Consider the following 14,134-nt stretch of genomic DNA (forward strand, 5'->3'; position numbering starts at 1 on the left):
CCAACTGTGGATCAAAAATATTCCCCCCAATTCCAGAAATTTCCAAAAAGCAAAACTTGAATTTGCCATGTACTGGTGACTGTTTACATAGCACTTGCATCGTGTTTACAATTATTTACACAGCATTTACATTGTATTTGGTATTATAAGTAATCTAGAGATGATTTTAAATATGCAGGAGGATGTACATAGGTAATAGGCAAATGCTACACTGTTTTATATAAGGGACTTGAGCATCTGCAGATTTTGGTATCTGAGGGGTTGCTGGAACCAATCCTGCACTGATACCAACGGACATCAGCACTGCTTTGTTTAAGAGTTCAGAGCAGTTTTTTTGTTGTTGTTGTTGTTTTAGATATTACTTTTATTTATTTATTTGGTGGCACCAGGTCTTAATTGCCCCTCACCAGCTCCTTAGTTGTGGCATGTGAACTCTTAGTTGCGGCATGCATGTGGGATCTAGTTCCCTGACCAGGGATGGGGCCCCCCTGCATTGGGAGCACAGAGTCTTAACCACTGCACCACCAGGGAAGTCCCCAGAGCAGTTATTTTATGCAATGTCCTACAATTAGATTTGTCTGATTGTTTTCTCATGATGAGATTTAGGTTAAACATTCTTGGCAATTTGGCAGGTGATGTATCCTCCGGTGCATCAGATCAGAAGGTAGAGGTCTCCATTGTAAGATAACTCCATTATTTGATTTTTTTTAAAGACAAAAACTCATTCATTTTACATATAACATTAGCTTTGGGTTAATATAACCCCTCTTTACAAGTGTCCACAGAAGGTGGGAGCAGGGTGGAAAAGACACTGGCATGAGAACTGAGGTTTAGTGCCAATTTGGTCAGTAATTAATTGTGGAGTCCCTAGGTAAAAATCTTAAAATCTTCATCTATTAAAGAGAGAGAGAGAGAGAGAGAGAGAGAGAGAGAGAGGTGAATGAGCCAGAATATTTCTAAAGATCCTTTGAGTTCTAATATTCTATGACTATGAATCTACTTGTAATAGAGACAGAGGTGGGTTTGGGAGACTGCTGCCAATGCAGGGGGCCTGGGTTCCATCCCTGGCCAGGGAACTAGATCCCACATGCATGCCGCAACTAAGAGTTCACATGCCACAACTAAGGAGCTGGTGAGGGGCAACTAAGAGCACCAGTTCGGCCACATACCAGCTATGTGAACACGGACAAGCCATTTAATCTCTCTAAGGCTTGCAGAGATTTACCTCAGAGAATGCAGAAAGATTAAGGGATTATTGCATGTCAAAGTGCATTATAAACCATAAAAAAACTACCTAACTGGCGGGTATTATTTTATAATATCCAGTTTTTCTCATTTTGCTCTAATTAGTTAATGAGAAAAGCAACCTAAAGTGACACAGACCTCATCAACTTTAAAACTAGGAAATGCCAGTGTTGTGTGTCATACTCTATTCATGAAATTTATAGAATAGTTTTATTCCATAAATGCTTATGCTTTGGTGATTAATAATAGTGCCTAAAGTTACTCACTTGTACAGGCTAGCCCCGCCGAAGAGGATTGTCATTGTTCTTGGAATCCTAAATTTCGAGGGGGACAAAACGGTGAACACAGTGTATGAGAACGGTAACAAGTACTTACAAACTAAATTCCTTATTTAGTAATCAATTTTGTGTTGAGCCATCAGGACCCCCGGGGAGGATGGCAAACTGAGGCCAGTGCAGAAGAGAAGTTGTCCTGCTTTTTCAGTGAGATGGGCAGCCCTAGAATAGACTAATTCTCTTGAGCACAGGCATGTTTTCCCGAGACAGCTAGTGGGACTTGTCACACAGGCCAGCCCTATTATATTCTTATAACCTTTATACTCTTTATATTAACCGCCCCAGAGTTTCTTTCCGGCCTTCGAACGGAACTCGGGGAACCTAGTTAGTTCGTGCACAGTGGCCACATTTTTTCGCTTATTCAGCAGAACCGATAAAGTATTTCCCTGCAAGAGGTTTAGGGCGCGCACACGCCCCTTGGTTTGTGTTGAGTGACGCGCGCACTATCTATGCCGAGAGTGCCCAGCGCACTGCTGTTGCTCAAGACTCGAGACACTTCCAGAAAATGGCTAACGAAGCGGTGGGGAACAGCGGCACGACGGACGTTGGTGCGGTTGAACGCGCCTGACCTCCCAGTCCACGCAGGGTGTGGGGTGTAGTCGCACCGCCCAGGTGGCAGCGGCCGGCTCCGCAGCGCGCGCTGGGCGCCGTCCCCCGCCTCCCGCCAGTGCGCACGCGCGCCCCTCATCCGGGTGCTAGTTGAGGCTGCAGGTTGCGCCGGGGTGGCGGACAGGGGGCGGGGCTAGTGGCTCATTGTGCGCAGCGCTGTGCGGCGCCGGCGGCCGGCGAGGCCTGAGTTGAAGTTGGAGCTGCTGCCGCCGCCCTGCAGCTCACTCGCTGCCTAGGCAGCGCGCTGTTCTTCTAAGATGGCTGCCGCTACCGGTGCTGTGGCAGCCTCGGCCGCCTCAGGTCAGGCGGAAGGTAAAAAGATCACCGATCTGCGGGTCATCGATCTCAAGTCCGAGCTGAAACGGCGGAACCTGGACATCACCGGAGTCAAGACTGTGCTCGTTTCCCGACTCAAGCAGGTGAGGCCCGGCTAGGTCCGGGAAGGCGAGCTTAGGCCGCGCCTCGGAGCCCCCACTTCCGCCGCAGCCCCCGTCCGCTCGCAGCCGCCGGGGCCCGCGGGGCGGCGAGGTGGGGAGGTCCCGGGCGGCGCCCGCGCGCGCGGGAGGGCGAGGACCCTCTTGCGGCGCCCCCGCCCCCGCGCGCCGGGCCTGGCCTGCGAGGGGCCCTCGAGCCGCCCGGGACCGGCCGCCGCAGCCCAGCGCACCCCTGCATCCCCCGGGACGTCTCTGCCAGGCTGCGGACGGCCGGCGCGGCCTCCCAAGGGCGATCGTGGAGACCCGGGAGGCGCTCGGCCCCCAGCCTTTAGCTATGGTGAGCGCGTGCATTTCTTGGCCTCGTAGGGACTCGTTACTTTGGTGACTTCTGCGAAGTTACCATTTAATTGTGTCCAACCGTTTCCTCCCCATATTGGGGGGTAATTGGTAGTGGGAGTTGATGGGTGGGTAAGAGAAAGGGTTTGTTTTCCGCTGGGTTTTCAGTTTTTGCATTAGCGCAATAATCTTCTTTTTCTTCCCTGATTATCTTTCTGGTTTGAGTGAGCGTTGGAATTGTAGTAGAGGAGAAATAAGTTTGTACTATAGAAATTAGGAAAGCTCCTTTTAGTTCTTTACTTTCGTAGCTAGCAACTTTTCTGCAATCGAGGATATTTAGACTTTTGTTCAAAATGATAATATGTGTTAGTTAATTTTCTCGACTGGGTAATATGTAAAACTCCATGTGATTTTGATACCTAATTATATTTCTTCCTGAAAGTTTCTCTCACTCGTGTAGTTTAATTGCTCCTTTGTGAAGTTGGTTTATGAAATGACTGGCAATTCTAATGTCTTGAGGCTTGAGGTTTGCTAATTTTTTTTTTCATTTCGTTTTTAAAAATAAGTTTAGATAGACTGTGTAGCATATTAACTTCTCTTTCTAATGTAGGCTATTGAAGAGGAAGGAGGCGATCCAGATAATATTGAATTAACTGTTTCAACTGATACTCCAAACAAGAAACCAACCAAAGGCAAAGGTTGTTACGAGTTATAAACATATTTTAAAATATATTTTGGTTATATAACTTGCCTCTGCTCTTGTGCCACTTGCCCTGTTTATATAGTGCTACTCTTTGCTATTTCCCTCTGGCACTCTGCCTTGTTGGGTCAAGGAAGAAAAGGGGCCTGGCCTGCGAGGGGCCCTCGAGCCGCCCGGGACCGGCCGCCGCAGCCCAGCGCACCCCTGCATCCCCCGGGACGTCTCTGCCAGGCTGCGGACGGCCGGCGCGGCCTCCCAAGGGCGATCGTGGAGACCCGGGAGGCGCTCGGCCCCCAGCCTTTAGCTATGGTGAGCGCGTGCATTTCTTGGCCTCGTAGGGACTCGTTACTTTGGTGACTTCTGCGAAGTTACCATTTAATTGTGTCCAACCGTTTCCTCCCCATATTGGGGGGTAATTGGTAGTGGGAGTTGATGGGTGGGTAAGAGAAAGGGTTTGTTTTCCGCTGGGTTTTCAGTTTTTGCATTAGCGCAATAATCTTCTTTTTCTTCCCTGATTATCTTTCTGGTTTGAGTGAGCGTTGGAATTGTAGTAGAGGAGAAATAAGTTTGTACTATAGAAATTAGGAAAGCTCCTTTTAGTTCTTTACTTTCGTAGCTAGCAACTTTTCTGCAATCGAGGATATTTAGACTTTTGTTCAAAATGATAATATGTGTTAGTTAATTTTCTCGACTGGGTAATATGTAAAACTCCATGTGATTTTGATACCTAATTATATTTCTTCCTGAAAGTTTCTCTCACTCGTGTAGTTTAATTGCTCCTTTGTGAAGTTGGTTTATGAAATGACTGGCAATTCTAATGTCTTGAGGCTTGAGGTTTGCTAATTTTTTTTTTCATTTCGTTTTTAAAAATAAGTTTAGATAGACTGTGTAGCATATTAACTTCTCTTTCTAATGTAGGCTATTGAAGAGGAAGGAGGCGATCCAGATAATATTGAATTAACTGTTTCAACTGATACTCCAAACAAGAAACCAACCAAAGGCAAAGGTTGTTACGAGTTATAAACATATTTTAAAATATATTTTGGTTATATAACTTGCCTCTGCTCTTGTGCCACTTGCCCTGTTTATATAGTGCTACTCTTTGCTATTTCCCTCTGGCACTCTGCCTTGTTGGGTCAAGGAAGAAAAGTTACTGTTGCCAGGCTTTGGGTGACTAGTAGCCCTTAAGATTTGGCTGAAGCTGACCTGAAAGTGAGACCAGTTCTTTCTTCTGAAAAAATTACTAAGTCAAGTTTCATATTTCTTCCTTCATAGTGTGAAGACCTGAAGAATAAAATACGGTTTAATACATGTCTACCTTGCCCCACAATTGGCAGAGTATTGATGGAATTCCTACCAAATCTTTCACCTTGGCTCCTTGCTGTTTTCTCTAGTATATTAAAATTTTATAACCTTTGTGTTTAGTATTTTGTTTGATTTGGTGAACTTAATTTGCATTTATGCCATTAAACATTCTAATTTTCAGTGAAATTCAAAAAGACCTTACCAATCATACTAACAAGGTAGGGAAAAAAATCCATGACTAATTAGCTTAAAAATAAAAAGTTTTAAGTTATAGGGATATGTTAATGATTTCGATTTTATAACTTTTAAAGTAGGCCAGAATATATTTCTAGGATATGGTGATTTAATGAATAGGTAAAGGTTGTTTTAAATTAACATTTTAACAATATAAATGGGACTTAGATATATTTAAAAGGTTCTGGAAGGGAAATACTTACTTGAATAATTACGGATTTCTCCCTCAGTCCTATAAGGACAGTGTCAGAGGGTGGGCATGAATGATGTGGGTATCTGGATCCTGGTACCTACATACAGTTCCATGCAGCTGCAGCATTTTAAAAACCTAACACTCTTTACTGCTTTAAGTGATCCTAAATGCTACTCTCTGCTGTAGATTGATTGAACTAGAGTAAAATGGTTGAATGGACTAACCTTGAAAAGAAGGAAATAGTCAAGTTTGATCTTAAGCAATTTGCATGAGTATTGGGACCAGGCACATCTTGATGCCATCTCACTGAGAGTTTTTGTAGGTTTGCAAGAGTGCCCTATTTGTGCCAAAGGAAATTGAAAAGGGCAAAGAAGCATTTTCTGGATGGAATGGGAATGGCAGAGGTAGAAATGGTGTTTAGAGGAGTAACAAAGTTATCTTGAAGATCTGTGGCTTTTAATGTAATTCTTAACTCAGTGTATCACTTTGAGAGATACATTTCCCTGTGTTAGAGAAGCTTGTGTTGAGAAGCCTCTGCTGACAAACTCAGAGGCAATTTCAAAATGAGGAAGCATAAAAAATTCAGAAATAAGTACATCAGGAATTAACCATGTTTCTTATTGTGATTTCTTATCATGATTTTGATTCATGTCATTTATTTAGTATATTGTGGTAGTTTGATAGATGTTATGTATTAATCATAGTCCCAAATTTATATTTAAGCTGATTACTGATTTTAGCATGTAAAGTAAATCTCATTTGATTTATTCATTCTCACCTACTTTTAATTTCTCTGTGCATCCCTTTCTGTTTTAGTCATTAGGAGCTTCACTCATCCTACCTTTAGCAATAAATTCAGCAGTATACCGTTTTAAGAAGTTTTTCAGTGTACATATGTATATGTATGTATGTGTGTGTATATATATATATATATAAGTATGTTAATTTTTTCCTTTTATATGGATTATAAGGATACTTGAAATTTAATTTTTCCATAACTCTGATGTTAAGGTATCTTGTAGTATTTAGTCAGGAGTCGTAACATTAATTGTCTGTCTGCAGCACACTACAACTGAGTACTTCATGAGACTCATTCTGGGACATGTGTGATAAATAGCGCTTGTCTCCTTGAGTTCCATTTATCATTGTTCTGAAAATCCTGTGAATGAGAAACAACATAATGTAAATCCCAAACTAAGAACCTAGTTTGAATTAATTTACATTTAAGATGCTTATAAGATTATTTTAAATTTTAAATTAAGTTTAAAAATAATTTTTAGACATCAAACTTGAATAGGGAAACTTTAAAAAATATTAATAATTAACAGATTTTTAAAACTAAGGATTCAAGAAATTAAATAGTATTGTAATATGATGTTCTTTTTGTCACATCTTGTTTCACTTAGCAGTATCTATCTTAAAAGTAATTGGATCTTAGTCATACTACTTTTCCTTCAATGGGTATACTTCCTTTTTTATAAAATTGGAAAATTTACTAGACCATCTGTAAGGGTCTCTTAATTCTGAAATTGAATAATTATATGTAGCTAGGAGCCAGAAGAAAAATTCTTTTTTTAGCTAAAATAGATGTGTAAGGAAGAAACAGGAAAACTCATAGGTCCTCAGTCAGTATGGATATCTTTATCTGGGAATACTAGAAAAGGATAAGAATAAAGAAAGGGATTACTTAGAGGCAGTCATGTAGACAACAGCAAGACACCACATTTAATAGCTTGTTAGGCAAAATAAATAATTCTTATGATGATGTGGCTTAATGTAGCAATAAAATTAAATGATGTTGAATGATAAGGCAAGAGAAGCTTCATGGGTCTTGAAAAGTTAGGTGCAATACTAAGTTCGTTCTCTTATAAGTGCAGGGTCACTATTTCTCAAACAATTTTTTTGTGTTAAAATGATTATGTTTTGACAGATTAGAGGAAAAGGCATCTGCATTCTTAAGTATATTGTAGAATATTTTAAAAAATGCTGTTATTACAAGCACAAACTCACAAACTTGTAACTAATGTTGATAATGTTATAGCGGGTCCTAATATTTATGGTTGACATATTTGTAAAATCTATTTGCATAGAGTTAGTGGGGTGAAATTTTAAGCTTAGATTGGTTCTCACTTCTGAGTCTTTTCACATTCTCTTTGCTGTGAAATTTTTAATAAGTAACCTAGAAGAGCGCTTCACCAATGAGAGTTACTGTCATCATTTGGGTGTGTGTTAAGAAAGCGGTTAAACAGGTAGAGCTAACTCCTCATTAGCTTCTTTTAGAGATTATAGATGTAAACTTTCTTTCAGTTCACCTGTAAACAGCATGTCATTCTTTTGGATATTCAACCTTTGAGTCACCTCTAAACTTCAGCAAAAGTTGCTTTAAGTAGTTAATCAGTGCAATATTCAGAAGTATATGTAATCAGTACTTACCGAATTGAAACTCACTTACAGTACTTGCAGGTGTAAAAAAGATTCAAACTGCTATATAAAATCTGTTTTGTTCCCACTACAGAAACAAGTATATTTTGGGGTTGCAGGTTTATCCAAACAATGCCTGATTATGTGTGGAAAGTACCACACTCAGTATAATTAATTACTTGTTTACTGTATAAAGCTTTCTAAAATTTGTATGCCAAATAAGAATATAGTAATCAACCACATAAAATGAATTTCTTATAATTTAGTATCATAGTGCACTGGAATGCTTGCTTTTTTTTTAAACTGTTGTGTGTTTGGGTGTTAAGGAAACTTTAATCAGAACTGTGGCATTGAGAAACATTTTTTTTTTTTTTTTTTGCGGTACATGGGCCTCTCACTGTTGTGGCCTCTCCCATTGCGGAGCACAGGCTCCGGACGCGTAGGCTCAGCGGCCATGGCCCACGGTCCCAGCCGCTCCGCGGCATGTGGGATCCTCCCGGACCAGGGCACGAACCCGTGTCCCCTGCATCTGCAGGCGGACTCTCAACCACTGCGCCACCAGGGAAGCCCGAGAAACATTTTGGGGACAAAATTGTCGTAAATCTTTTTTGGGTACCCACTGGGCTAGAAGCTTTGTGGGGGTGAGGACATAGTGTTTTATTTACATTCATCTCTGTAATGCCTAGCATATTGCTTGGCACATAACAGGTTTGTTGAATGAATACTGAGGGCCATATGATGACTTTCTTAACAGCTGCTTTTAAAAATGTTTCTTTTGGTGCTTATTTTAATTGCATATTTCTTTGTAGGCAGCAGTCTATCAGAGATTAATAGTCTTTACTATTTTCCAAACAGTTTTTCTTTTTAAGGTGCTTTTCTCAACAGCACTAGTGGCTTCTCCTTAAACACTGATTGTGAAATGTACTTACTTTTAGAGTATGTGAATCATGGCCCTCGCCTTTTATCCCTCACCAAGTTGTTGCTGCGTTGGAAAGCCTCATAACTTTTGCTGGAATATTGTCCAACCTCAGAAGTTGTGTATGTCATTTTCATTTCACAAAATCAGGCCCTTTTACCTCAGCCATTAAAACCTGCATTTGACTTATGCAGTTGTATATGGTGGATTATGTTTATCATCAAAGCACTTTTGTACTTTTTCCAGCTTTTTTATTGTGTCAAATATGGTGTGTGTCAAGGATCCTGGTGGGGAGATAGATAAAATTTTCTAGTACTTTATGACAGTGTCTTTCTCCCATGTCATTCATCTCCTAGGCATTTTGAATTAAGGACCGAAGACTTCAGACTTTTTCTTCTCTTTCATGAACTCATGTAAAATAAAGTGAGAATTGTCCAGGAATTAGAGGAAAAAGCAGTCATTATTATCAGTTGGTGGCATCAGAAATGACTTTAATGAAGAGACTGAACAATGGCTTAGGGTTTAAGGCTGAAATTTGCTGATTTATTTAATCAACTGTAAGTTAGTTCTCACACATTACAATTAAAAGGGCCTCGGTGTGGTGCAATTCTGGGAGTTAACCATTCACACCATAAACTCCACAGCCTGAGTTAGCCTTATGTGGCAGTTCTGGTAACCTGGAATAGTAGTTTGTATTATGGCTTTACAGAATTGTTTTCCAGATTATAAAAGTGAAATGTTTTCATTTTAAAAATTAGATAATCCAGAAAAGTACAAAAAAGTGAAAATTGCCTGTAATTCCACCACTCGAATTTTATCACAGATAACATGATCTAAGGTATATATGTACATGTGCATGTACTCATAGGAGATTTATGTTTAAGGATTTTTTTTTTTTTAACCTTGTCGAGAATTAATACCGGTTCATACCTACTCAAGGTGTTTTGTTGAAGGTAGGTAGAATTTAAATTTTTTCTAGTCTGGAGAATCTGAAAACGGTAACCTTTTATGTTCTTCTCACTCCAGCTTCTTCAGTTATGCTCAGTCTGCTCTACATTAGAGTCATCTGAGTTTTTAAAAATACAGATACCAGGCTCCTGCCCCCCAGAGAGTTGGTTTTGGTTACTCTGTTTGGGGGCCCAGGAATCAGTATTTTCTAAAAGTTCCCCAGGTGATTCGCATGCAGCTAGGGTTAACCACTGGCTGCTCTAGATTGCAGCTTAAAACTTAGCATCATTTTCATTCATCTCTTTCTGCCTGTCAGTTTGCAATTAGTTCTCTGTTACAGTTTTCAAAACACTTTCACATTGCTTTATTTGATGCTCACAATAATGCTGAGTTAAGCAGTGCTATTTTCTTTTTATTGATAGGATAGAAAAGTAATCCGTTAAGAACTCAAGTTACATTCTTGCTGCCTTTTAAAATCTTGTGCAAATGCTCACAAGTGTGTGTGGATGTTCAGTTTGGTTGTCTTTAGATGACACAGTTAAGAGATTTTTAAAAATATATATTTGGTGTGTTCCAGATTTATTTTATTATAATGAGTATGAAATATCTTTACGGTAGATTTTAAAAAAATAATAAAATGACCTGTTGGACGACTGCTATGTTTAGGACAGTGTGCAAAGCCTTTTAGGAAACTGATTTCATTAGTGAAATACCATTTTAATAGGAGAGAGACTAAAACATATATGCAAATGGTTAACACAAGGCGTAGTACGTGATTGTTTTAAGATTTCATACAGTTGAGGAGAGGTTGTTGCTGGAAACATCAGTGTTGTTCAGTTTGGCCTTGTCTGAGTCTTCCCCGCTCTTATCCAACAGAAATTTTATGACTGAACATTTTCTACGTTTCATAGCTTCTGTAAATGTTTAGGGGAAAAGTACTCAGCCACAAAACTTTTTTGGCAAAATTACTTTAAAATCTACTTGTTAAGTGGATTTTTTGTTTCATTTTGTTTCTGGAGGTATTCTGGACTTGAAAAGGAAAATTACCAAACCTTGTAAGGACCAGTTTGCCTTTGAAGGAGAAAACCAAATTGCCATCCAAAATTCTTTATTGTTAATTTTGAAATACAAACATTCTGAAAATGAAGTTTTTTCTTAAGTTTGGTGGCAAAAGTGAGGCTACTTACAGTCTTGATTTATCCTAATTGATGTTAATATTCATATATTTCATTGCACAAATGTTTCCGTGATTGATTGAGAGAAACTGTTCCAGAAGCCACTGGGAGGTTTAAATTAACAAATGGTATACACACTATTGTACTGTCTTAAAATCTGACAGTTCTGAAACATTTCTGGCCCCAGTGGTTTCACTAAGGATTTGTGGACCCATAAAAACAATGTTGCATAATTAAGGAGGTATTCTAGTGTCGTCTTCCTTTGGTGTATACATTTTTACTTTACCATTTTACTTTTGACCCTAAAATCATTGCAGTGAAATTTCAAAATAACTATATGTTACTACTATGATAATTTGAGATGTGTTAAGTAGTTTTGCTTCCATTTTTTATTTTGCTGTTCAAACTACCTTTACTACTCAATTTATTTTCTAGTTTTGTTCCTCAGAGCATTAAAGTTAGGCTTCCGACTACATTGCACTTTGTTAGCTTCCTCATCCTGGTGGTGCTACTTTGCTTTGGACCAGTTCCCATTTCTGTGGTATATGCCAGATTCCCGGAAGGACAAAAGATTCATTTATTAGTTTGTTGTAGGAGCTTTCATAGCATAGGCTTAAATGGGATATGGGGTATAAACGATTACTGACTGTACAAAAATGTGCCTAAGCTGGTGGTGTTTGTTGAATTAAGTGGGATTTGATTTTTCTTTTCAGTTATTTCTTACCTGTGACATCATAAAAGTTAGGAATCTGTCGATGTACTTTGTAACATCATTAAAGTTGTAGTTTACAGTCCTTACTGACAGGATGGGGTTGCACATGATGCTAGTTTGACTGGCGTGTCACGTCTTACCTTTGTCCCAGTGAGGGCTGGTAGAAATTCTCAATAGAAATCCAGACCTTGTTTACTGCTAGCATCCAACCTATAACCTACACCATTATCAGTCAGGATATATATAATGCTTGAGTATCTACTTATTATATAGCATTGTACTAGGTTCTGGGCTGGGTGATGAACATCATAGCTTTTGAAGATGTGAATTATTTTTGTATGGTGAAGGGGTGATACTTTTTTTCATAAAGGAAGAAATTACAGTATAGTTTCTAATTCATCGTGTGAAAACAAGTGCAGAGTTACGGATCATGAGAGGAGTCAAAAACTAGTGTGTGAAATGTCAGTTTTCTTAAATATTATGTACCTATCAGATTATTATTAAAGTTTCATCACTGTATGTTTGAAAATCTCCTCCTTGTGGTTTTTATGTTTACAAGCTTATGACACATTGTGTCCAGTGCTTTCATGTGATACATCTGTTAAAAACAATAAGGGATAGCAAACATGGACCTTTTTGTGTACCTCTGCCTCTTGTTGCCTGTTTGTCATGGGGCAAGTTACGTAATCTCTGTGACTCTCACATTTTAAAATTTTATGGATGTGGCTTGTGGAGCCTGTGTTCATGCTAAAAGACATAACATTTTTAACAACTGGCACATTGTAGCTACTTGAACGTCAATGGTTTTGTGGTTTTTGAGGAGTGGGAATAGGCCTGGGATTAAACTGAAGCACTACCCTTACTAACTTTGTAATCTGATTAACTTTTCAGCATTAGTTTCCTGTTTTGTAAAATGGGACTAGTTAAGAGGATAAAATAAAGGCATTAATACATATGAAGCATTTATCCTAGTGTCTGCACTGTGGAAGCTGCTTAAGCAGTGGTAGTGACTGCTGTTGTTTTGGTTGGTGTAGTGTAATTTGGTTTTCCTTTAAGGAAACTAAGGCAAGTGAAACTCACCATGGAATGTGCATAGTATATGTAGCTTGTCATTATGATGAGGGCTGCCATTTCAAAGATGGTATCTTTAAATTGAGTTAATTAACCACTGCTTACTAGAATAATGTCTTTTAAGTAGGTCATAGTAAGATGAAGTGGAAAGAATTTAAGACTGGAAAAGAGAAGCCTTGGCTTCCAGTTCTGACAATGCCATTTACTAGCTTTGGGCAAGCTGTGTAACCTCGGGTTCATTTTCTCTTTTGTAAAATTGTGATTACCGGCCCTATGTACCATGGGGTGCTAGGAAAAATCAGTTGACCTTTTTTTTCTTAGTGCTTTGCGGGACTTCCCTGGTGGTGCAGTGGTTAAGAATCCACCTGCCAATGCAGGGGACATGCGTTTGAGCCTTGGTCTGGGAAGATCCCCCATACTGCAGAGCGGCTAGGCCCGTGAGCCACAACTGCTGAGCCTGTGATCTAGAGCATGCGAGCCACAACTACTGAAGCCTGCACGCCCGTGCTCCACAACAAGAGAAGCCACTGCAGTGAGAAGCCCGCACACTGCAATGAAGAGTAGCCCTTGCTCGCCACAACTAGAGAAAGGCCATGCACAGCAATGAAGACCCAATGCAGCCAAAAATAAAATATAATAAAATAAATTAAAAAAAATAAAGTGCTTTGCAAACTGTAAAGCATTTTAGATTTGTAAAGAGTAAATAGTATTTGCAAATGATCTGAAGGAGTTCACCCAAAAGGTCTACTCTGTAGGTTATTTGGTGGTGTGTGTGTTGGGGGGTGGAATCCTATAGTTTTATTTTATTTATTTATTTAATTTATTTTTGGCTGTGTTGGGTCTTAGTCACGGCACGCGGGATCTTCGTTGAGCCCTGTGGCTCTTCGTTGTGCACGGGCTTCAGGGCCATGGGGTCTGTAGTTGTGGTGCATGGGCTCTGTAGTTTGTGACACGCGGGCTCTAGTTGAGGTGTGCCAGCTCAGTGGTTGTGGCGCGCCAGCTCAGTAGTTGTGGCATGTGGGCTTAGTTGCCCCGTGGCATGTGGGGTCTTACTTCCCTGACCAGGGATCAAACCCTCATCCCCTGCATTAGAAGGCAGATTCTTTACCACTGGACCACTAGGAAGTCCCAATCCTATAGTTTTAAAAAGCTTACTTCTCAAAGGTAGCATCTTTAAAGTTTTTATATTATGGAACTTTGTCTAAACGTGATAAAACAATTTAGAGAGCTCTTTCTCACCTGATACTGTTTTCTTTTGTAAGGAAGGAACAGCTCTCTTGTTGCCCTTTTAGTAACTTCTAATTTGTATTTTCTTTAAAATACAAATACCACTAAGCTCAACATTTTGTTTCTCTTTTGAGTCACACAAGCCCTCAGGGACATGAAGACCTCTTTTACCTCAGTGGATAAAGAAAACTCTTTACTCTTAATCTTTTCACATATTTGGAAAGGACCAGTATCTTGTTTCACTTTTCTTTTCTTCTCCCCGCCCCCCCCCCC

General features: G+C 39.8%; 1 protein-coding gene across 2 annotated transcripts in view; it reads left to right on the forward strand.

Moving 5' to 3' along the window:
* Positions 1–2,358: 2,358 nt before the first annotated feature.
* The window catches only part of SLTM (SAFB like transcription modulator), a 47,277-nt gene continuing 35,501 nt past the window's right edge, over positions 2,359–14,134 (forward strand). For both annotated transcript variants that reach the window (XM_007458898.1, XM_007458899.1), the window contains exons 1-2: positions 2,359–2,608; positions 3,570–3,657. In XM_007458898.1, the coding sequence (XP_007458960.1) occupies positions 2,447–2,608; positions 3,570–3,657 (250 nt within the window). In that variant the 5' untranslated portion in view covers positions 2,359–2,446. The remainder of the gene's footprint in view (positions 2,609–3,569; positions 3,658–14,134) is intronic.

This window comes from Lipotes vexillifer, unplaced genomic scaffold, assembly GCF_000442215.2.
Source record: "Lipotes vexillifer unplaced genomic scaffold, Lipotes_vexillifer_v1.1 scaffold102, whole genome shotgun sequence".
Taxonomy (NCBI): Eukaryota; Metazoa; Chordata; class Mammalia; order Artiodactyla; family Lipotidae; genus Lipotes; species Lipotes vexillifer.